Below are 24,886 nucleotides of genomic sequence, written 5' to 3' on the forward strand. Positions count from 1 at the left end.
ACATGAGGCTAAATCTAACCAGATCCATTGGTGAATTGTAACAGATGGAGGGGCTGTTAGACAGAAGGCTGGCACTAATCACACGCAAAATGACCGGCTTGCCTCAACATGTTCCATGGATTCCAGCAAACTTTACACCCTAATCCATTTTTAGAACAAAAAACATCTGGGCCATAAATCCTCTAATCTGCCAAAACACGCTATTAAATCCCATGATTTGTTGAAAAACACTAAGATTAAAGAAAGGAAATATAAAATGGCTAACTGCCGCGTTAGGAAAGTGTTATTAATACTCTTTTCTTTTGTCTCAATTATGAATGTTCTGTTCCTAAAGAGCCTTGTCTAATCATGTCACATTACACATCCTTGCCGTATTGCTTGCGCCTTCTATCTGATCTGCCGATTGCCAAAGAATGTACAACATTGTCTCCTCGTGCTCCGCTTTGAAACGTTACGGGGAGAGAAGCTGGTGTCAGGTTCGTCTGCGGCGGCACTGCTGAGAGCTTGTTGGGTTGTTGCTGGTGTGTGTGTGTGGGTGTGGGTGTGTGTGCGCGCTTTTAAACGCTTCAGAAAAAAATAAAATTGTTTTGAAAGCAACGGAGTTTGGCAATTCCCGCTTCCTTGGGAAATCAAAACCTAGGGGATTGGGAAGCCTCCCAGTCTGAGTGGGCAGAGGAAGCCTTGGTTAGCGTTGATTTTCGCATTGAAGGTAGTGAGGGGGTAGCAAAATTACAGCAATATTAGGTGGCACAATGTGCTGTATCAGATGGAGCAGGCATTCCTTGAATGCTTTAGGTTTGCTTAAAAAACCAAAACACCTAACCGCAAGTACAGTAGAAGGCTAAGATATCGCAGAAGCCTGTTTCCTTTGTGAGCTAGCTTTCTACAAACACTTGCATTCGCTCTTCACATCTGAAAAGAAGACCCCACGCTTCCCCCAGCACTTTAAAGTGATGTTGTCCTTTCTATTGCATGTGTAGAACAGGCCCAAGCTATTTGTTTTCGGGACTTTCTCAGCCCAAGACTGAAGGTGGGTCGATTATTTTAAAATTCTCTCCAACATGAAAAAACAAAAGAAACCAGATTGATGGACTGGATGTAATGGGTAGAAGGGACTGACATAACCCGTGACCAGGAAGAAGGGATGTTGGATTAGAAAAGTTTATAATAAGAAAAATTTCTTTTTATTATTGGAATTTGTGTAACACTAATGGAATATTAGGAAATATGCTGGAAAGGAACTAATTGGCTTTAGTAGAAAGGATTCAAGGAGTTATGTATAAACATGGTTTAAACTTTGAAATTTTAAGGTATTTTAGGTAAGATAAGATTAAAGAAACTAAGGTAAATTGAATAATAGAACATAGTAAAAGATGGAAAGGATATGTGGATTGCTTGCATGCAATAAACTAGCACATCAGGGAGAGGCTGAACAAAACCCTAAAACTGAGAGTCAGTGTGGTGTAGTGGTTAAGAGCGGTGGACTCGTAATCTGGTGAACTGGGTTCACTTCCCCGCTCCTCCACATGCAGCTGCTGGGTGACCTTGGGCCAGTCACACCTCTCTGAAGTCTCTCAGCCCCACTCACCTCACAGAGTGTTTGTTGTGGGGGAGGAAGGGAAAGGAGGTTGTTAGCCGCTTTGAGACTCCTGAAGGGGAGTGAAAGGCGGGATATCAAATCCAAACTCTTCTTCTTCTTCTTCTAAATCTGAGCCCAGGACAAATTAAAAAGGGACACCTTTTTGAGTTTGTGAAAGATTGTTATATTGTTGTTAGAGTATGATGTTTATAATTATTATTATAATTTTGTTATTAGCTTTGGTGAAATATGCTAGCAACTGGAATGCCTGAGTTTCTTCCTTTTCTTGATTCTTAATGAATTTTCCCCTAAGTAAATTTAAAAACTGGGGTAGGAATCCACCTTTAGTAGTCAACAGAATGTACTATCCTAAGAAATCTCCATGTTTGCCTCCTTGTTTATTTTTCTTAAGAATGAATATTGATAGATTTATGGGAAAGTAGATATCTATAATATGCTGGGGTGCAAATGTTAAGAAAATATCATTTCCCCCCTCTCTTCTCTTCCTTCTGTTATAACTTTTTTTTTGTTCTTTAATAAAAACAAATTACAAAACAAACAAAAGCCTACTTTTCTACTTCATTATTTTCTTTAAATGTGGGACAATATTCATTCCCTGCACTCCTTAATTCCAAAGCAGCATTTGCCTAAAACCTCTAGATATTTTGCTGGCTGGAATTAATGGAAGTTGTCGCCCAAGACATCTCAAGGATACCAGGTTGGCAAAAGGTGGTCTAAAGTCCAGGTGTTGAGTCTCTCGGTCCACTTTGCCATGTTATGCTTGCGAGGTAGAAGTCTCTACAGTGTGCTACTTTCACACACTGTGCAGGGAATGTCGGAGTGCGGCTGCTTGCCGCTGCAGCATTGCATCTGGTGGAAAGTGGGACAATGCTGACCTAAGAAGGCACACACTTTCCCCACATGGCCGGGGGCTTCTGAGCAGGGCTGAGGGAAAGGTAACCTACCCAAGGGGACCCTCAATCCATCATCACAATCTGCATAATGCACAGAACAACTCTTAAAAGCTGTCAACGGAAGAGACAGGTTGCAAGGAATTAACTGGATCATGGAACTCGTATTTCAGGAAGGCTGCGGCTCCAGTCGACATTTCGGAAATCATGTCCTCCTCCCAGAGAGCACGCGTTGCGGTGAGACCATCAAGATTGACCTCACTGCTGTTGTGGGTGGGAGCGATTGGATAGTCACAACAACCCGATTGCTAGTCCCTCGGTTGCTGGGGTAAATCTGGGCAATGGGATAGTTTCATGCATTAACTGAGGGACCCATATATACCGCTGCCCATTGCATTGAGCTTCCTCTTTTTTGCCTTCGGCACCTGCCCACCCTATATTTAGGGTTCATTATGTGGGTGGCGCTGTGGGTTAAACCACAGAGCCTAGGGCTTGCCGATGAGAAGGTCAGAAGGTTCGAATCCCTGCAACGGGGTGAGGTCCCGTTGCTCAGTCCCTGCTCCTGCCAACCTAGCAGTTCGAAAGCACGTCAGAGTGCAAGTAGATAAATAGGTACCACTCCGGCGGGAAGGTAAAGGGTGTTTCCATGCACTGCTCTGGTTTGCCAGAAGTGGCTTAGTCATGCTGGCCACATGACCCGGAAGCTGTATGCCGGCTCCCTCGGCCGATAAAGCGGGATGAGCGCCGCAACCCCATACCTTTACCTTTATGACCTTGCTATGCCGTCGTGGGTCGTCTGCTTTTGGGACAGGGGCCTGGTAGGAATTTTCCCATTTGGCTGATTGGCTGGTGCCACTTGGGTTTCACCTGCCGTGTAGCAAATCATCACAACTTTGTAAGGTTTGGTGGTTGGGCATTGGTTCAAGGTGGAGTGAAGGGGAGGTTGTCACACCTGCCCCTCCCATGTGCAAATGGTATTCTGTTAAAGGAATCCAGGGGCTCGCCTTGCTTTTGTCTGATCCCATTCCAGGAGTTAGGGTCACGCCAGAACCCCTGGGAGCATTTGGGGTGAGTGTGAGTCTGACCCTGGTCCAATGCTCCCCCAGGATGTTTTCCCTTACTGACATCTGGCAGAGTCTACGCATCAGTGCTGCCCTGCTGAGGTCAGGTGCAGCTAGTCGGGAACCAATGCCTAAGCAAACCACTCACGATCTGTAATCAATAAAGTTGTGGCCAAAATTATGCCAATAACCTTAAACTAAATTCCGTGTCGATTGTGTCTTGATTTATTGGGGGAGGTCTTGGGATCTGAACACGCAACACCTCAAAATCCCCTCCGGATGTGCAGAGAAGGGAGTCCTGCTTTACAGAACAATTACAAATTGATCTTTGAGACCATCATAGGATATTTCAGGAGGAGCCATTTAAAGCTATTAGTTGTACCAAATGCAGCGTCTTGATAGGAATGCTTTAAATTCCACCAAGATGGAGCTGCTGTTGGCAGGTGGTTCGCCAATTTTTGGAGACAGTGCTGCATCTATTTCTGATGGGGTTTCACTTCTGAAACTTCACTTTACGGTGCATGTGTAGGAAGCCCAAGCAGGCTACCGAAACATCACCTAAGGCTGGTGTGATAGATATGGCCTCAGCCAGCCTGGGCAGTTTATGGATCACTATTTTGGCTGCTTGGATCACTATGATGAATTGTATGCGAGGGTGTCGCTGAAGATGGTTCAGAAACTTCAGGTAAAACAAAATATGGCAGCTAAGTCACAAACTGAGCTTAGGAACATGCAGGGAAACATGGCAGTCTTAAAAATGCTACTAAGATGTTCCTCAAAGACTCTTCTCCAGATTCTGTGTTTGGAAGTGAAGCCAGTGATGATCAGTGGCAGGAATATGCCAACTCTCAAATGCTCTACCTAGAGAGGCTCAAGTCTGATTATTTTTGGCACCAGGTGATAAGATATTTCTTTTTGCCCAGGCATTTTTGTTTCTGAGCTTTGACAGATTTGACTTTAAAGGAGAACTGAATCAACTTTCTGTCTCATTCTGCTTCTAACCATCTCTTCCTGATTGTAACTCAAGCAGCAACCTGGCAGCAGCCAGAGATTCCCCAAACTTAAAGGAAAGAAGAAGAAGAAGAAGAAGAAGAAGAAGAAGAAGAAGAAGAAGAAGAAGAAGAAGAAGACGACGACGACGACCAGGCTCCATTATCCTAGCCGGCACGCACCACGATCCCCTTCAGTAACCTCAAAAAGTCCCTTTCTATATCTGTCTCACAAAGATATACGGTGGCGAAGCCCATGTCATTAACAATAACTTAAATATGTTATCTTTTGGTCCACAGTTTCCCATGGTTTATTAATGGTATAACACATTAATTCTCCTTACAAGAGTGACCTTTACAACTCCAGTCATCCTCACAGCTTTTATCCAATTACATTATCACTCATTACAGGTACAGCCTTTCAAAATCTACATTTCACTGAAAGGGAGGGAGGGAAATGGCAAGGATTCCAAATGCAGGGAAGAGACCAGAAAGTGGGAAGGAAAAGATTTTATCTGGAAAATTAAGAAGTGCTTGCAGCTACTCCGAGGCTCGTTGAACAAGATTAAAAGTGCCTTTGAACGTTGGATGGGGGGGAGTGTGTCTGAACTGCAGTTGTGGGTGGCATCCCAAAAGCTCTCCTGGTACCCTCACCCAATGACACCAGTGTGCACCCAGTGCTCCACCCCATGCACCCAATGTTCGAAACTGTTCTAGGTGCATTTTGTGACAGGGAATTTCATTATCGCGAGCAGTTTTTGAGCTCTGGGCACGGTATTGTGCCTAAGATTTCAGGTTAAAATTGCAGACTAGGAGAAAAGGAGGACCGTTTTCTGCCTCCCCACTTCCAGTTACTCTGTAAAGACAGGAGAAGAGACCCTCTTAAGAATATTAGGGGGCTGGGGCAGGGGAAGGACTAGACCACGTGAGAAATGAACATAATATTTTAGCTGCAGTCCATTCATTTTCAGCTTTGTATTCTTGTTATATTAAAAAAGTGTGCCTTTACATTCCATGCTTGTCTTTGTCCACGGAGTTTTCTTGGCAGGGATACTGGAGTGGCTTGCCAGTTCCTGCTCCAGGTGGATCACGTTTGGTCAAAACTCTCCACTGTGACCTGTCCATCTTGGGTGGCCCTGCATAGCATAGCTCATAGCTTCTCTGAGTTATATAAGCCCCTTTGCCACGGCAAGGCAGTGATCCATGAAGGGCATCTTAAAAAGCAGAGACATCACCTTGCCAACAAAGGTCCGTATAGTTAAAGCTATGGTTTTCCCAGTAGTGATGTATGGAAGTGAGAGCTGGACCATAAAGAAGGCTGATCGCCGAAGAATTGATGCTTTTGAATTATGGTGCTGGAGGAGACTCTTGAGAGTCCCATGGACTGCAAGAAAATCAAACCTATCCATTCTGAAGGAAATCAGCCCTGAGTGCTCACTGGAAGGATAGATCCTGAAGCTGAGGCTCCAATACTTTGGCCACCTCATGAGAAGAGAAGACTCCCTGGAAAAGACCCTGATGTTGGGAAAGATGGAGGGCACAAGGAGAAGGGGACGACAGAGGATGAGATGGTTGGACAGTGTTCTCAAAGCTACCAGCATGAGTTTGACCAAACTGCGGGAGGCAGTGGAAGACAGGAGTGCCTGGCGTGCTCTGGTCCATGGGGTCACGAAGAGTCAGACACGACTAAACAACTAAAGAACAACAGCAACAGACATTCAATTGTTGCGCCCATATCCAAGGTTTAAGGTGCCAGCTCCTAGCTTTCATATCTCAGTTTCTAACACTGCATGCACCAGAGTAAACATTTCCCTTGATGCACACGAGGGGGGAGATGTCGAGAGCTAACATTATATGAAAACCAGGGATGCTTTTTTATTATTAGGGGAAATGTGCTGCGACTATGGTGGGACTGCCTTTGAAGACACTCAGAAGCTTCAACTGGTTCAAAATGTAGCAGCCAGACCTTTGTCCTGTGAGAGGTGTTCTATTACTCTCTGTACCTAGCTAGATCCATTGCTATTTCAATGCCCAGCCTTTACCACCCTGCAGAGTCTGGAAATAGCATATGTTAGGGAAGCTCCTACTGCCAGAATTGGTGTGAAATTTTAAAACCAACAATAATAAAGAGAATAGATAACGGAGGGGCTGAAAACATTGCCGAATGTCACTGTCCCCCACAAGCACTCAGTTGGGCGCCATCCTTTTTTCCCCTTGGCCCCCTTCCCCTGCAAATTTTGAAGCCAAATTTTTTCAAAGGAGAACTTTCAGCCCAGTCATAGAAACTCGCTTCCTTTTTCTAAACGAGAGCTTAAAATTAAGGACCCACATTAATCCTCAAGGAGGTTAGGTTCTCCGAGGTTTCTTTGGCCGAGGTTATTCCTCTGATCTCACGAGAGTCCTGCATTAAAATAGCTGCACTGGTTGCCAATTCTTTCCCACACTGAATTCAAGGTGCTCTTGGTTAGTGTTTAAAGCCCTAAATGACTCAGGCCCCCCAAAGCTGAAAGACACCCCCCTCTTTCCCTAAAGATGAGACTAGATGACCCACAGGACCCCTTTCAATTCTACAACTCAATGAGTCTATGACCCTCTAGGGTGTTAAGATCAGCACTGGCCCTCTTTGTTGCTCCACCGCACTCATAAACTCTGGTTGGCAGCAGCCTGGAAGAGGGCATTCCCTTGGGCAGCCCCTAGGTTGTGGAGCTTCCCCCACTTAATAATAAACAAACAAACCAATGACATCTTCATTATACAGCTTTCAACAAATGCTGAAGATGTACCTCTTTACCCTGGCTTTTAATACTTGAAATGTATTTATTTTTTAGGATCCCCTCTCCCTCCATATCTGTGACTGTACAGTGGTACCTCAGAAGACGAATGCCTCGTAAGACGTAAAACTCGCAAGATGAAAGAGTTTTTCATTTTTTGAGTTGCTTCGCAAGACGAATTTCCCTATGGGCTTGCTTTGCAAGACGAAAACGTCTTGCAAGTTTGATTTTCAATGCATTCCTATGGGAATCCGTGCTTCGCAAGACGAAAAATTCACAAGACGAAAAAACTCGCAGAACGAATTAATTTCGTCTTGCGAGGTACCACTGTAAATTGTTTTGAAATGTTTTCAGAGTGGTGCTTTAATGGTTGTAACCCACCCTGGGACATTAGGGTGAAGGATGAGATCTTCATCATCATCACCATCAGATCTATTTTTCCAGAAGAAGAGGTGCCGGAACTCACCATGAACACCAATAATAATAATAATAATAATAATAATAATAATAATAATAATTTTATTATTCATACCCCGCCCATCTGGCTGGGTTTCCCCAGCCACTCTGGGCGGCTCCCAAGAGAGGACTAAAAACAGAATCAAACTTCAAACATTAAAAAAAAACTTCCCTTCTCTTATAATGGCAATAGCGCCCACCTGAGAGGTGCCAGAACTAAGTTCTAGTGGGGGAAAAAAGTCTTGATAATCATCATCACCACCTGTGCTCCTCTCTGAAAAGTAAAAGGAAGAGAACTTACCTATTGTGTTGACTCTGGCCGAAGGACTGGCTAACGTTGCTGGTATAGATTTGAGCGAGCTGCTCCCGCTGTTTATTCTCAAGGGCGGCATGTGAGGAGAGGTGGGTGATGTGGGAGACTTGCTGTCTGCCGTCTTGGGTTTTGCCGAGAGGTTCAATGGCTGGGCCACGTCGTCCTAAAATGGGCATAAGAAAACTAAGCAGGTGAGACAGGCCATACTGCTGCGACATATAATAATTAAGACTTCAGGCAAACCTCCCTGGGGAGAGAATTACACAAATGGGAAGCCACAGCAGAAAAGTCCCGTTCTCATGTTGCCGCCCTCCAGACCTCTTGTAGGGGAGGCACATGAAGAAGGGAACATCAGATGATGTTCACAGGGTTGCAGTCGGTTCCTTATGTGGAACAGTTGAAGGAGCTGGCTATGTTTGGCCTGGAAAAGAGGAGACTGAGAGGAGATATTATAGACATCTTCAAATATCTCAAGGGTTGTCACATAGAAGATGGGATGGGGCAAGCTTGTTTTCTCCTGCTATGGAGGGTAGGACTCAAACCAAAGGAGATTCCAACTAAACATCACAAAGGACTTTCTGATAGCAAAAACAGTCACAAAGCTGTTGGACAGTGGAATAGACTCCCTGCCTTGGAGGTTTTTAAGCCAAGGTTGGATGGTTATCTGTCATTGATGCTTTAGCTGAGAGTCCTGCACTGCATGCCAAGCTCCTTTAAGTGCTCCTCATAAGGCTTGGTTTCCAGACCCTGGGTCATCTTGGTGGTCCCCCTTTGCACATGTTCCACTTGTCAACATCCTTCTTAAATTGTGGTGCCCAGAATTGGACACAGTATTCCAAGTGTGGTCTGACCAAGGCAGAATAGAGTGGAACTATTTTACTTCCCTTGATATGGGCACCACACTTCTGTTAATGCAGTCTGGAATAGCATTCCCCTTTTTTGCTGCTGTATCACACGGTTAACTCATGTTAAGCTTGTAATCCACTAAGTCCCCTAGATCCCTTTTGCAGGTGTTCTCTGCCTTATATTTTTGCATCTGGTTCTTTCTGCCTAAGAGCAGAACCTTACAATTGTCCCTATTGGACTTCATTTTATTAGCATGGGACCAGTTCTCCAATCTCTTAGAGCAGACGATGTTATTTATATCCCCCTTTTAAAAATAAATAATACAAACATTGCTGTGACGAAAACAAAATGTGATCATGAATGACGATGGTTCCAGATTGCTAACCAAATATGCCATTCTTTGTAGAAAGCAAAGAACACCCCCTGAACACACAAATTATAATAATTTGTACATTAAGCGGAAAGATTGCCAGCAAGGCCTCTTAAGCAAACATTTCGTTGCTGCTAGAGTAGATTTGGCCGAGCTTAGAAATGTAATTGAGATTTTGGCCTTGCCCACTGTTACCATCTTATTGCACACTCCGTCACTTTTGTGAAGTTGGTGAGGCTCAAGGCAAGCCAGAAACTTAAGTCAGGGAACTGGCCGGCACATCCGGCAGAATGACGTGGCCAAGTTCTAAGGAAGCAGCCTGGACTATGCCATTTCAGACGACAGATAGGAAAAACCACAACTCTGAAGAAACAACCCCCCCCCGCAAATAGAAAAATAGCTCCACAGGGAATGCTTGGGACTACAGCCTTTGTGACTAATGCGCAATAAAGTGGTACCTCTGGTTACAAACTTAATTCGTTCCGAAGGTCCGTTCTTAACCTGAAACTGTTCTTAACCTGAGGTACCACTTTAGCAAATGAGGCCTCCTGTTGCCGCCACGCTGCCACCACACGATTTCTGTTCCCATCCTGAGGTAAAGTTCTTAACCCGAGGTACCGAGGTACTACTTCCAGGTTAGCAGAGTCTGTAACCCGAAGTGTTTGTAACCCGAGGTACCACTGTATATTAGCTTTAGGATTTTGAGGTGGGTGGGCAGCTGGGTGGAGCAATAAAAATGAGCACCTCTTGCCCTCAATTTAAGGGTCACCGTCTACTTGGCCACCTAAGGATTCTGCCACCTCGTGGTGGGGTCTGAAACACCACAGTGAGGAATGAAAACCAGAAGAACGAACCCAGATCTCATTGGAATTTGAGGGTTTCGAAGCAAGGCAGTCCGTCCATCTCTACTGCCAACGTGGCTAAAAAGAGCTTGCAAAGCGGTGGTGATTGGTGGGGCTACGGACTACATTGCTGCAAGTGGAAATGCTGCAACTTAAGAGGACTTTGCATTGTGCACCATCTGACTGGGTGGGGGCTGGGGGCAGCAAAGCTGGAATGACCTGGCAGAAGCAGAGGAGAGGCTGCTCTGCTAAAGAGGCTTTTCCTGACCTCTGGGAACACATCCATTGCGTATTGCAACCTATTTAAATGACCTTGATGGCAAGAAATTACAGCCAAAGCGTGAGAGATGCAAGGAGCCACAGAGGGAGGTTTTTTAAAAACAACAGCAACAACAACAAAAGAAGAAGAAATAATAATAATAATGCACCCTTACTGCTTTGGAAACAAAAGCCCCAGACCTACTCCCTCCCCATCCCCAGCCAATTTCCCCCTCCCTTTATTTTCTTTCCCCTTTCATAGAGATCTTCATTTCATCATAAATGCACAATACGGTGGATTTCCTGGCACATCTGGGCCCATAGACAATCGTGCCATTGTCGTTTACTGAACAATACTGCCAGTCACTGGCTTATCTACTGAGTCGCTAGCTTATCCCCAAAACGTCTGACCAGTAAATATATCCATAATGGACGTCCAGCGGCAACTAGCACACACAAAAGTCAGACCTTCCCCATCACTGCCTCCAGAGACGGCAGTTGTACAGACAGAGAGAGAGAGAGAGAGAGAGAGAGAGAGAGAGACAGACAGAGATTGACAGTTCTCTTCCTCCTGTTCCCTTCCTCTTATCCCATAAGCAGTTCTGAAACTACCAGCCGTGGATATAGAAGTGGAGAGGTAAAGGCAGTTGTGAAATACGTTGTGTAAATGAATTATGCTGCTGATATTAGCCTCCCTGATGAAATAATTGTATTAAATTAAGCAGGGATGCTCACATGACAGGATGGCGGAATTAGATAATTCTCCTCCGCAACACCAGCACACACACACACACACACACACACACACGTGTGCACAGACACACACACTGGTACTTCCTCCTTGCTCCCTCCACCCCAGCCTGCCTTTCTCAAATTCTGATTAAGAATAATGCTTCTCTTTCTCTCAAGAAGGGAATTTATGCATCTGCAGAGACACATAGAAATGCAAGAAAGTGGGGGGGGGGGGAGAGAGACACACAGGGGATGGACAGACACCAAAGTCGTAAATTTTAGCTAAGACAGTGAAAAATGTGAGTGATCTCCCCCCACCCTGCTTCCTCCCACCACCACCCTAAAACCCGGGAACAGAATCATCCTGAAACTATTATTGTTTCTGCAACTTGTTGCTGGGCAAAACCCTTTTCTGATGCTGGTCGTCCACCAAGCCACCCAGTGAAAAATACTTTTTCCAGCTCCCACGTGGAGGAATAGATGGCAGCTGAGAATTAAAACATAAAAGATGACTTGCTGGATCAGGCCAACCGGATGCTTCTGGAAAGATTTGCAAGTGAAGTAGAACAGCACTTGTATACAGCAACCAAAGCTATTCTGCATCTGAACACAGAAGCTGCATCCCACTGTCATGGCTAAAATAGCCAGTGACCCTCTGTGTGTCTGTCCGCTCCTTTGGAAAAGCAACCTAAGCCAGTGATAATCAGCATACAATCGTGGCAGAGGGGACTCTTCCCCACTGTTTATGGTGAGTGGAAGTGTCCGGGTTAAGCGTGCCAGACTAGGACTGGGGTGACCATGAAACTTACTGGGTGACCTTGGACTAGTCACAGCCACTCATTCCTGCATTGCAGGGCACTGGAGTAGATGACCCCCGGGGTCCCTTCCAGTGCTACAACTCCATGAGCCTGTTTCACCAAACTGTTGTGAGGATAAAACTGGGAGGAGGAGGAGGAGGAGGAGTTTGGATTTGATATCCTGCTTTATCACTACCCAAAGGAGTCTCAACATTCTCCTTTCCCTTCCTCCCCACAACAAACACTCTGTGAGGTGAGTGAGGCTGAGAGACTTCAGAGAAGTGTGACTGGCCCAAGGTCACCCAGCAGCTGCATGTGGAGGAGCGGGGAAGCGAACCCGGTTCACCAGATTACGAGTCCACCGCTCTTAACCACTACACCACACTGACTCTCACTGTCCCGAGTCCCTTAGATGAAAAGCATCTTATAAATGTCAAAAAATAAAATGAAGTTTACCATATTGTTTGGTTTGGCCTGGAGCAGGTGTTCAAATGGTACATTGCAAACCCATCTACTACCTGGCAAAGTTTATTTCAGTCCTGAGGAACACCAAAGCTTGCACACCATTTTATGACAGCCTGGTTGGCCTTAATAAAGCTATAGATTTTCTTTACAGTGGTACCTCTGGTTGCGAATGGGGCTCTCGGAACACGAGCAGAACGCAACCCACGTCATGGGCCACGATTTGCCGCTTCTGTGCATGCGTGTGACGTCATTTTGAGTGTCTGCACGTGCGCGAGCGCGAAACCCGGAAGTAACCTGTTTCATTACTTCCGGGTCACTGTGGGACGTATCCTGAAAGAACGTAACCTGAACCGAACATAACAAGAGGTATGACTGTATTTTTCACCAGCATGCCCATCTTTACTCTTTAAATATACCCCCGAGCCACCCTGACTGCATTTCTCGGTGCTTTTGCTTTTCACTTATTTAGTGTCCTCGCCTTTCCATTCCGCAATTTCCACAACTTTACTTCGCACAGCACTGGAGGATGGGAGTTCCTGGGTGTATTGAGCTGTTTGCCATTATGCCAGCTCTGGAGATATGACTTAATCATCCTGCTTTTTGCACAGAGTTCACCCCCCTCCCCTTTTATAGTCTGCAGCTGGCTGTCGGACAAACAACAAATGCTACTTTTAATTCTCTGTTTCAGGTCACCTCCCGCTTCCCTGCTCCCCTCCTTCCTCATCCTCTTTTGTCTTCTTTACCATGATGCCTTGCTGCTTCAATGAAAATATGGCATCCGGTTACAATGACCTGCTTGCCTGCCCAGAAACCCTCGGCTTTTATGCCTGTCTATTCCATATGCTGTTTTGCTGAGATAGCGAGCTGGTGTGCTGTTTCCCCAATGCATCTGGCACTGTGGTTTGTCTGTGTTTTGCACACAATTCATCAAGAGGAGGGGAAGAGGGATGGCAGAACAAAATCTTCCAGTGCATTTCCTCAGCTCGGCAGTCGAGCAATCTCAGAACCCGGAGCGGCGGAGACCTCCCCGCACTTACACACACAGGGGTAACAGTGACCCACCATGACCCTGAGGCATGCCACCTGTTCCACTGTTCCGTATTAGCATTTAGCATTTTTTTACTTAGCAAGATTTATATACTCCTTAATTGAGCAAATATATGGGTGTAGAATATTTATTTAAAACAGCAATAAAAACAAACTGTGAGAAAGCAGTAGAAATAAAACCATCACCTGTTTAAAAAACACAAGATGAATATAATAAAATTAAATATCTGTGTAGGCTTGCCTAAACAAAATACAGTGGTACCTTGGGTTACATACGCTTCAGGTTACAGACTTCGCTAACCCAGAAATAGTACCTCGGGTTAAGAACTTTGCTTCAGGATGAGAACAGAAATCGTACTCCGGCGGCACAGCGGCAGCGGGAGGCCCCATTAGCTAAAGTGGTGCTTCAGGTTAAGAACAGTTTCAGGTTAAGAATGGACCTCCAGAACGAATTAAGTACTTAACCCGAGGTACCACTGTACTTATAGATTTGTAGAGTTGGAAGGGACCCTGAGGGTCATCTAGTCCAACCCACCTCCAATGCAGGAATGTCAACATGCGGTCCCTCATCCAATTTTAAACCATACCAGACCCTGCTTAGCTTTGCAAATGCGCTAGCCGTTTTATTGCTGTACCGCTTGGAGGACCGTTTGAAAGTATCCCACTAAGCTAAACACAGTCTACCAGGGAGTGGGTAAGCTTCCTGTTTTTGGTATCCTTTGAGTTATAAATCCCTGGCAGGATATAATACACAGCAACAGTGGCCGGCATGATGGTGCAGTAGCAGAGTCAGTGCAGTGCAAATGCACTGGCAGAGCCAATCTGGTGTTCTGGTACCTGCATACGCACCAGGCTGACCTCGCTGCTGCCTCTCCTCCCCTCTTCACCTCTCCCTCCAATAAGCAGCAGTGACTCACCTGTCAGGCCAGGTAAATGCCACCCCCCGCATCGTGCACGACGGAGGGCTAGCAAGCATGGGGGTTCATGTATTTGGCAAGTATTTCAAAGTACCAAAAACACCCCCCAATGGGAAGTTCTTTTCAACCTCAGTGGAAAAATTTAAAACATGTATGAAGCTTTGGCTCTATGGTAGGCCAAAGAGCCCATCAACTCCTCTCCTTTTGCAAACTGGCCACCACTGCTTTTGTGGTTTATTATATGGCTTCTCCAGATAACTGGCAACCCCTAATAACTAGAGCATTGTTCAGCTAGATTTCCCACACCACGGTTGTTTGGTTTCAATGCTAGCCCCCACTCCCAGTTCTCCATAAATAGGTTCAGGCTAGCTGCTAAACAGGAAATGAGTGTCTTAGCTACAGATCAGCAGGGATCAACACAGCATCTGCAAATCCCTCAGGGAGGCCAGGAGCCAATTTCTTACTTTGCCTCGAACAATACACAGTGTTTCATGAGAGGCAAGAGAAAGGCTGAGAAATCGTGTTGGAACTAGAGGGAGATTCCCCCTTCATCAAAAGCAGCACTTCTTCTCAATATCCCTCCCCGTTGAATAGGCGGCATTTGGGATGAATAACAGTAATTGACAAAGCTCTTTATCAACACTCATTAAATTAACTCTCAGTGAAACATCCTTATCCCTACATTGCAAATAAAGGCGACCCCAGGTGTCTGGCTCACTGAGTGACTTTCTCCCTTGCCACAATGGAAATAAATTGCCACGTCAGAGAACATGAGATACTATCGGGAGGGTCAGATGGAACAAGACAGGTGCAGCTAAAAAATATACAGAATGCAATGAACGCTGGGAAGATTTTCTCATGGGTGTTTCAGCAAAGGGCTGGATAAGTTGGCCTCTGGAGGCTTTCTCCTCAATACATGTCTTTAGGAGGCTGTGGCCAAAGGCAGAGATCATATGAATATACATATGAATATAACAAATAAAGGCTTTGCTACTGGGTTTTAGAGTTAATCTAACCCTGACCAGGATGCGGGTGGTGCTGTGGGTTAAACCACAGAGCCTAGGACTTGCCGATCAGAAGGTCGGTGGTTCGAATCCCCGCAACGGGGTGAGCTCCCATTGCTTGGTCCCTGCTCCTGCTAACCTAGCAGTTCGAAAGCACGGCGGGAAGGTAAACGGTGTTTCCATGCGCTGCTCTGGTTCACCAGAAGCGGCTTAGTCATGCTGGCCACATGACCGGGAAGCGGTACACTGGCTCCCTCGGCCAATAAAGCGAGATGAGCACCACAACCCCAGAGTTGGCCACGACTGGACCTAATGGTCAGGAGTACCTTTACCTTTACCTTTACCCCTGACCAGGACCAAACCTGTAATATACAGCAGAGCACTGAAGCTAATTTTCACGGTGGTTTATTTTCAACTGCCTTTTTAGGGTATTTCGATAAGCATTACTTTATTATTTCATCCGAGATAACTCGACTTATGGTACCGCACCCTCCACAGCGGTGGCCCCCAAACAGGGCATTTTCTGTTATAGCCCCTGATGCCCCAACCTCTTAACATACCAGGCCAAGTTCTAGGTGTTGCTATTAGTACATAAAGCCCAAAACAGCTTGGGACCAACTTGTCTGCGGGATCGCTTCACCCAATATACACCCACTCAACACCTTCAATCTATGGAACTGACACTGTGGCAGATGCCACCTAATATTTCTCCTGCCTTACTGATATCAAGAAGGAACTTTCATGATATACTCTCTTTGTTGCCTGTTTAAAACATTTTTGTTTAGGCAAACTCATCCAGGCATGTAGAAGTTACATGGCTTTCTTTTGAGCTACTGCTGATTCTAATCATCTTCTGAATATTTTAAATACCTGCCTTTTTAAAAAAATCACTGATTTCACAGTTTTGTTTTATATCTTCCTAAACTTCCTAGAAGTCTTCTTAGGCAGTATTTTTGTTAAACAAATACGTGAACCACCAGCTGCTTCAGGCATCCTGTAAAGACTTATCTTTTTGCCTAGACTTTCCCTGATCCAGAAAATCAGAACCTTGTTTTATGCATTTGAATTCCAATAATTTCTGTTTCCATATGCTTTTACACAACGGTTGCATTGTTTTTATGCTGTATTTTTCTTTTAACCGTCTTGCTTTTCTGTTGCACACCGCTTAAGAGACTTGTAAAATATTAAGCAGTTTATAAATACTTCCAAATAAAAAGAAACGAATAAATCATTCCTACCTTCAAAAGAGATTTAGTCAGGTTCATGATGGATAAAGCTATCAATGGCTACTCCATGTGGAGGAGCACTGTTGCATTCACATCCAGACAAAAGACTTCCTACAGACATCTGGTTGGCCACTGTGAGAACAGAATGCTGAACTATGGTGGGCTATTGGTCTAAGGCTGCAGGATTCTTTTTATATACTGTATTTTTCCATGTATAAGACAATGTTTTTTTGCTTTAAAAATAGTCAAAAATTGGGCTTTGTCTTGTACATGGATGGTGAATGCACAGGAGTTTGGGGACTGGCTCTGGTGGCCTTGAAATATGGCAACCCTAACTTTGGGTGACCTCTGCCCAAAGTTTGATGTTTAAAATACTGGCTTCTTAATTTTTGGGTTCAAAAAAAACCCAGGGGTTGTTATATATAACCGGGGATCTTATACATGGAAAAAGGTAGTATTTAAAGTAAAGAGTGCACCAGTAATACAGGGATATTTCCTGAAATAATAGCTTATTTTCCTGTTAGTACTGAGCTGGGAAAGGGCTAGAATGCAGAAAGAATAAGAAACAAAGGTCTTCGAAATAGGAAGTAGCCTTCTGCTGACTCAGCCCATTGGTCCACCTGGCTCAATACTGTATCTGCACTGATTGGTAGTGGCTCTTCTGGATTTCAACAAGGAGTCTCTCCCAGCCCTGCTCTGGAGATGCCAGGGGTTGAACTTTGGACCTTCTGCATTCAGGGCAGTTCCTCTGCCACTGAGCCCTTCACAATGATGCTAGGCATGAGAACTGGGGGAGGGGTGGGGGAACGAGCAAGGGCCCCAAAAGAGGCTCAATGGCACGCTATTAAATGAAACAGAATCAAGGAAACAGAAGCCATGCTGATCAAAGTCTACTACCTCTCTCCGCTGCAGATGACGCCTACGCTGAAAGCATCCCACCAAAAGACATTGATATGAAAACAAATTAGGCACAGCCCCCTTGTCCTGCTGTGGATGTATGAAAGAGAGGAAACAAACAAAACAAAACAAAATAAAATATGGGAGAGAGGGAGGGGAGAGGGGGGAACCTGCAACTGAGTCAAAGGAGCTTTAAAGAAACAAAAAATCAAAGAACATGGACACCCCACAGAGAAGAGATACCTCTTCAAAACCCACCTGGATTTCTTCTGACTCACTCTCTCTCTCTCTCTCTCTCTCTCTCTCTCTCTCTCATGCCTACATAGACTTACGTACCAATGCACATATGCCCTGCAGAACATACATAGTTGAGGGCATTTGTGGGTCTTGGATGAAACAAGTCTGCTTTTTATTCCTTCCCCACCCACTCTAGTTAAAGCCGACTATGTCAGCCTGATCCTAGGCTCCTTTGCTCAGAAGTTAACTCCTGCTGAGTTCAGCAGGTCTCGGAAGGGGTGGTACCTCTACTGGGGGGGCAACCCTACTTGTGCCTCCTAGAAGCCATCGGCTTGTGACAGGCACCACACCCCAGAAAATGGCTTTGACTGGCCAGGTGAGGATAGCTGAGGGGTCTCAAACCCTTGGTGAGCCAGGGGCATTCCCTGCAAGTAAAGACAGGCTTCTGTGGGTTGAGTGGACGAGACCAATCATGGGTCCGATGGTCAAGAAGGTCAGATGGGGCTCCTCAACCTGCAGAGGTAGCCCATCTAGTGGAAGGAAAACCTCCACTGCCTTGCAGCTTCTTGTGAGAGAAAGGCTTCGGGAGTAAACCCCAAGGAAGAATCTGTACCTGCTGCCTTGTGGGACATCTTCAGAAGAAAAGGCTCAGGAGTGAACTCTTAAAATTCTGCAGATGTTTCACTATCTGGAAGTATATTTCATGTTAGGCAAAATGTTGCTGTCAACTCTGTTTGGCTTAAATAAGATTGCCTGCTCTCGCATATCAGTTCCATGGTTTGGTAGCACCTCTTTCTCAGCACTGTTAAATGTTTACCCACCTAGTCCAAGGGGAAACATGGACACTTGAGGAAGCATTAAGAATTCCTTTGCCCATAACCCCCTGATCAAATAGTGTTTCTCTGTAGAACTCAGTTCCTGGTAAGTCATTGTTAGCCAATGTAGCATTACTCTAGATCTTGTGGACTCCAGCTCCCATCCGCTCCAACCAATTTGGTCAATGGTCAGGGATGAGGAGAGTTGTTGTCCACAACATGTGGAGGGCACTGCATAGACTTCCTGTGTAAAAAATGAATAAGGAATCTGTTATTCTAGGTTTCTTGAATAACTTATAAGAGCTCACACTGAAAATCCATTTTGGCTGTGTCACCCAAAGTTTTGATGTACAGATGAAGTCCCATATACCATTTGGTACTGGGGAATGCCACACTTCTACATTGCAATGGCAAGTTCCATTCAATTACACAACTGTTTTTCATTGTTTCATGCCAGTTCACTTCCACATCAGGGTGTTGTTGTTAATAAACAGAGAAGTGCATGAACAAAATTGCACCCGTATATGCTATTAAACATTAAATTTGACCGTATTTTGCATATTTCTTGACCTTTCAAACATATTTGTGGATGGGTTTTCTTGAAGCATGGACATTTTGGGCATTTTAAACACTTCTGTTTGTGTTTTCTGAGGTGAGAACTGTACCACAAAACTCAGAGAAGTGTGATAGCTGACAGATTGTCTGCAATGCATTTTGTACTTTAGTTTAGGCGATGTGGAAAGTTTGGTTTGCTATGAAATGCGAAATGAACAAAATCCTCGAGCATCCCTAGCTGCAGCAGAGAATTTCTGAACACTGAAAAGAACAGCCAAGTGAGCAGATCGCCCCACCAAATACATATTTTATATCAGCAATCAAGAGCCCTTTCTCTTTCTTCTCTCTCAGGAACTTCCCACTTCCTTTCTTTGAGCATGAGCATGTTTGAACTCGCGACATTCGGAAGAAAGAAAAGCATGCTTTAAAAAGGAGTGGAGTGACATATTGAGTCATCACATCACTCTTCTGTGTTTCAGAGGGCCTAGGTGCATGGTGCTCAGACCCAACAGACAGCATTCAACCCATTCTCTACTTCAGGCTCACTGTTGTCAGCATGCCTCTGCAAGCGCCTGATGCTATCTGGTTGTGGTCCTGTTCTGAAAGCCAATCAGTGTGCATCAACAGTAGTCAAATGACCACATTTCCACATCCAGTGCCATAGAGGAAGCTCAACCAACATGGTCTTAGTGCTTTTCAACCATCACATCAGCGCTCTGCTGCATTGTGTAGGGCATCCCAGAAAGATTTGCATAACATGCCTCTCTTGATACTGCAGAATACATAAGACAGTGTTTCTTTGTCTAAATTTTAAAAACAAAGTCCCCCCCCAAAAAAGAGCAACCATCTATAAAAACCACCACAACATATGCCTACGGTTCATCTATGATTTTCAGGACTCGAGAAAATCTTGACTTAAGAACACTTCCAAATGCATTTCCATCACTCAAGACGGAAGACATTCACCTCCCAGAAACTTTAAAGAAGCAAAATATGGAAAGCAGGAGGAAGACGCAAGAGACCTCGAGGAGGAGAGACCTTTAATCCTCCTCCTGGCTTGGCCAAAGGGCTCCCTGGCCCACTCCAAGTCGGCTGAATTGTGTCAGAAGCTAGCTGACAGCTATTTTTTGATGATTTCATGGCTGACGTCTTCAGATCGCCTTTTATTTTAATGATAACCCCAATGCAAACATTAAGATTGTCATTGTCTTACTGGCAATGTCCTAAGGGGGCCTGATGTCTTTTGAGAGACGGGGGGGGGGGGGGAGAGAACCCATAAAGCTCTCCAACACTTGATATACAGTGCCACTTAAGGGCAGTTTTATGCCAGATGGAGTAACCTAGGTTTTCACCTTTCAGCGATTCAAGGCTTTGTGATTTCAGGATTGCCACCTTTTAACCTTGCATATTATGGAAGGCTGTCTAGGTTAGACAGCATCTTAAAAAGCAGAGACATCACCTTGCCAACAAAGGTACGTATAGTTAAAGCCATGGTTTTCCCAGTAGTGATGGATGGAAGTGAGAGCTGGACCATAAAGAAGGCTGATTGCCGAAGAATTGATGCTTTTGAATTATGGTGCTGGAGGAGACTCTTGAGAGTCCCATGGACTGCAAGAAGATCAAACCTCTCCATTCTGAAGGAAATCAGCCCTGAGTGCCCACTGGAAGGACAGATCCTGAAGTTGAGGCTCCAATACTTTGGCCACCTCATGAGAAGAGAAGACTCCCTGGAAAAGACCCTGATGTTGGGAAAGATAGAGGGCACAAGGAGAAGGGGACAACAGAGGACGAGATGGTTGGACAGTGTTCTCGAAGCTCCCAGCAGAAGTTTGACCAAACTGCAGGAGGCAGTGGAAGACAGGAGTGCCTGGCGTGCTCTGGTCCATGGGGTCACGAAGAGTCGGACACGACTAAATGACTAAACAACAACAAATTATGGAAGGCTTGTTTAATAGTAATTTCTTCTGCTCAGGAAAGTCTGGGCATGCTTGTTCTGCAAGGAAGCAAAAAGTTCCTGTCACCTTCACCAAACTATACTTTCTCAAGATTCTTTGACAGAGGGAACCATAACAGTTAATACTGGGTAAAATCAAAATTAGTGGAGGTCCCATGGTTCTGGCATTATAACAAAAGGAGAAATCCATATCTCTCTCTACTATCTCCCCATCATGCAAAATATTATACACTTCTGTCTCGACCCTCCTTGTCTTTTCATTCTAGATGAAAAACCACAACCATTGCAACCTTCTCTCATACGGTTGTGGTTCCACTTCTTTTGTCATTTTGGTCATCCAAAATGTGGTTTGACAGCATTCAGTGGGATTTGTAAGACAAGGAGAGGACTGATAAAAAATTGGGAGAGAGTTATTATGCACAAGCTTATGTACAATGAACAAGCAATTTCTTTCTTTTTTTAAAAAAAGCCATGGCTCTGTGGTTTCCATTTATCTCTTATGTGGAAGCTCCAAGCTGCTTATCATAATTCAATCAAATATAGCTGGCAATTGGCTCTATAGCCAATATTTGATTATTTGGCTATATAACTTACAGACCAGAAACTTCTTACTCATTTAGGAGTTTGTCCTTCGGCTGTTTTACTTAACTGTTCCTCAATATTAGAGTGAACCAAGTACCCCTGATATTCTAAAGTTTGTAATCTTCGTGAGTCTCCATTTCCCCTGAATTTGTCATTTTGCACCATTCTGTTGGTTCCTCCATTTCATTCTCTGCATTTTGAACTTTATTTCAAAATAGGATTGCATTTAAACTGTAAAAAGAAAACAAATTGGCCACAGGTACACGATTAATGGATAAAAGGTGACGTTTACTAGAACGTTTAAAAAAACATAATTCGTGCTCACTGCTTTCCTACATCCGGCATAATGTGCTTACGACGGCACTTTCCTCCATCCATCCATCCCACTTTTGACATGTGTGTGTCCCCCCCCCCCCACTCTGTAAAATATTTGTAAGTAGCGTGGGGTAGGAAGGGGAGGGGAAGAATCTTCAAAGATACTTTAGGGAGCCTTTTGTGCCAGTTTTCCCATGGATATGTCATGTTGAGTCTCATCTGTCACTACCACTCCAGTGGTGTCATATTTGCACAAAATCACGTAATGCAACAGGACTGACAGATGCGTGATGCGGCTTGTCGTTTTGCTGCATGTCAGCTGGAAGGCTGCGCGAACCTATTTGTTATCTATCTGTTCCTCCCTTGCCTCCATCCAGAACTCTGCTGCCAAAACCGTTTGCCTGACTTACTGTCCCTGCAATGCCCTTCCTTCCTATTCCCTGTGCTGACTTCCCATCTCCTTTGGTACGCAGGGGAAGTTCCTTCTTCCTTACCTTTTACGGATTCACAAAATTGTAGAGTTGGAAGGGACGCTTAGGGTCATCCAGTCCAACCCGCTGCAAGGCAATGGCCTTGCCTTCTCATCTTTCTCTTTGCACATTCACATATTTTGCACATTCACTGACTGATAGGCCACTTAATATAAAAGAAGCTGGAAGTGCTTTACAAAAGGAGGAATTCCAAGGAGTCTTTAAGCAGATTGCTCCATCAGGGCAAGGATCTGTCCTCAACTCCCCAAGTACACTGTTCCAGAGGTAAAATGTAAACGCATATAAACACACATATTAGTGGAAATGATGCACATATATGCATTACATCTGTGGCAAATGCTTTGCAAAATATGGGTATATTAGGCAAAATGGCACACATACACACACGTGTGTGTATCGGAACAAATCTGCCCTAAAATGCTGGTGATTTGTAGGATTTTTTAAAATTAAAAAACCACAAAGTTGTGGAAATGAACTTAAGAGTGAAAAAAATCAGAAACTGAAATCAACGGGTTCATCTGTCCCTAACAGTTACGCAATAATTTTTCAACACTCTCCCTCTCTTGCCTCCAATAAGGTAAGCTGGGAAAAAGCTGGCTGTCCAGTTTAAATTTGGTAGGTTTTGGAGAACCATCAAAAGGCAACATGTTCTGAATTATTTAAATATATAGCCCTAGAACACTTTAGGTCATCTCCAGCTAGTGATTTGGTAGATGCCAAGGAGTTTGAGCTGAAGTGAAATTTCACATCGATCTGAAATTAGGAGAGATTTCGGAATCTGAATTCAACCTTTGAAATTTTCAGAGAGGTTCAAGTTCCACTTTCGGATTTAGCTTTGATGAATGCTTTAAAGTTGCTTAAATCCCAGTGCTTGACTGATTAATTTTTAGCTAAATATCTGCATGTGAAATTCAACACTTTTATAACCAGTATTATCCCCTCGCCCCACAAAACACTTGCTGCATCCAACTACATTCACACTTGACCTATATTTCGGAAATGCTGGAGAAAATTACAAAACTAGAAACTCTTACATTTGTATCCTTGCATGCAAAGTTGAGGTGGGGGAAATTGCACTGGGGGCTTTCTCTTTTTCTTTTTACCCCAGACTCATTTCTGCTCTGCAAAGAGTTAAGATTGCTGGGAAAGGACAAACAACAACCTAGCCATCCATTTTGTTTCAGATTTCATTTGGCCCCTACAGTTACAATTTTATGACCCAGTTAGGAATTTCTGGCCAGCTGGATGCAACAACACTATTTGCTATCCTAATGGCTATAAACATTGTGAGGGTTTGGCTTGTTGTCCAATATATAAGCTATAAAATGATATTCTTCCTCTGTTTGCTTTATGCACAAAATTGTGCTTCAATGCCCAATATTTCTCTCTCTCCCTCTGAAGACCGTACCTCAAACTAAACTCTGGCTTCCAGTAACAGGGAAGCATGTAGAAACATAGAATCTGGATTGGAACAGGGGGCTTTAAATGCCACAGGGGCAGCAACCTCGTGCCCATAGGTTGCTTGTAGCCCTTCAGAGCTCTTTATCTGGCCCTTGGGATCCTTCCCAGACCACACCCTTGTCTGGCCTTGCTCCATGTCCTCCTTGAATGCTTTTGCCAGAATGGAATTTGCTCTTGAATTGTGATGACGCCTCTTCCTTGACTGACTGGAAGATGGTGAGATGTGTGTGCATGACTTGGGTCACTTCCCATGCCTCTGGAGACATGATCCGCACCTCTTTTTGACCCCACCATTTGCCCTGGACCCCACAGAACCCTGATACTCCCATACAAAAAAGAATTCCCCAAAGCCATCACTTCAGAATCTTTGAAGTACTATTTTGCTAACAAGATCCTCTTTGTGCAATGATCATTGGGAGTGGGGATAGCTTAGTCATTGGAGCATGAGACTCTTAATCTCAGGGTTGTGGGTCTGAACCCCTCACTGGGCAAAAGATTCCTGCATTGCAGGGGATTGGACGAGATGACTTTAGGGGTCCCTTCCAATTCTACAATTCTATGGATCTAAGCATTCTCCACTACGAAGCTCTCCTGTCTGTTTGTCTGTCTCCTGTTCACAGCTTCCAGAGCATGCAATCCTTTCCGGGCTGTTTCTGCTCAAGTCAAAAGGCTGATGCATCTTTTACCATCCACAGCTCTGTCTGGTGAACAGATAAATTGAGATAATGAGGGATTAAACCACCCCACCCTCTTTGCTTAAAGATCCAATCCAATGTTCGAGAGGGTTTTGCACCTAAAGGAGAGAAAAACATCGCATGCCCTGGTGGTTTGCATTGTTTACAGCTTGCCTAAACCACCATTTATTCTCCTTGTTGCAATTCCCGGGTGCTACTGCTGAGCAAATAGTAGCGTTGCTACCCAGGAGTAACTGAAAAGAACAGCAGCAGCAAAAATTGATCTGAACAATCTGTGTGCTGTAGACATTTGATGGGGAT

The 24,886-nt window shown here is 44.6% G+C and overlaps 1 protein-coding gene across 19 annotated transcripts in view; it reads right to left on the reverse strand.

Annotated features, from left to right (window-relative positions):
- SOX5 (SRY-box transcription factor 5) overlaps positions 1 to 24,886 on the reverse strand; it is a 769,299-nt gene that overhangs the window by 47,321 nt on the left and 697,092 nt on the right. For all 19 annotated transcript variants that reach the window (XM_083700221.1, XM_083700226.1, XM_083700235.1 and 16 more), the window contains one exon: positions 8,069 to 8,243. In XM_083700221.1, the coding sequence (XP_083556347.1) occupies positions 8,069 to 8,243 (175 nt within the window). The remainder of the gene's footprint in view (positions 1 to 8,068; positions 8,244 to 24,886) is intronic.

Source organism: Podarcis gaigeae (genome assembly GCF_964106915.1).
Source record: "Podarcis gaigeae genome assembly, chromosome: 10".
In the NCBI taxonomy this organism is placed as follows: Eukaryota; Metazoa; Chordata; class Lepidosauria; order Squamata; family Lacertidae; genus Podarcis; species Podarcis gaigeae.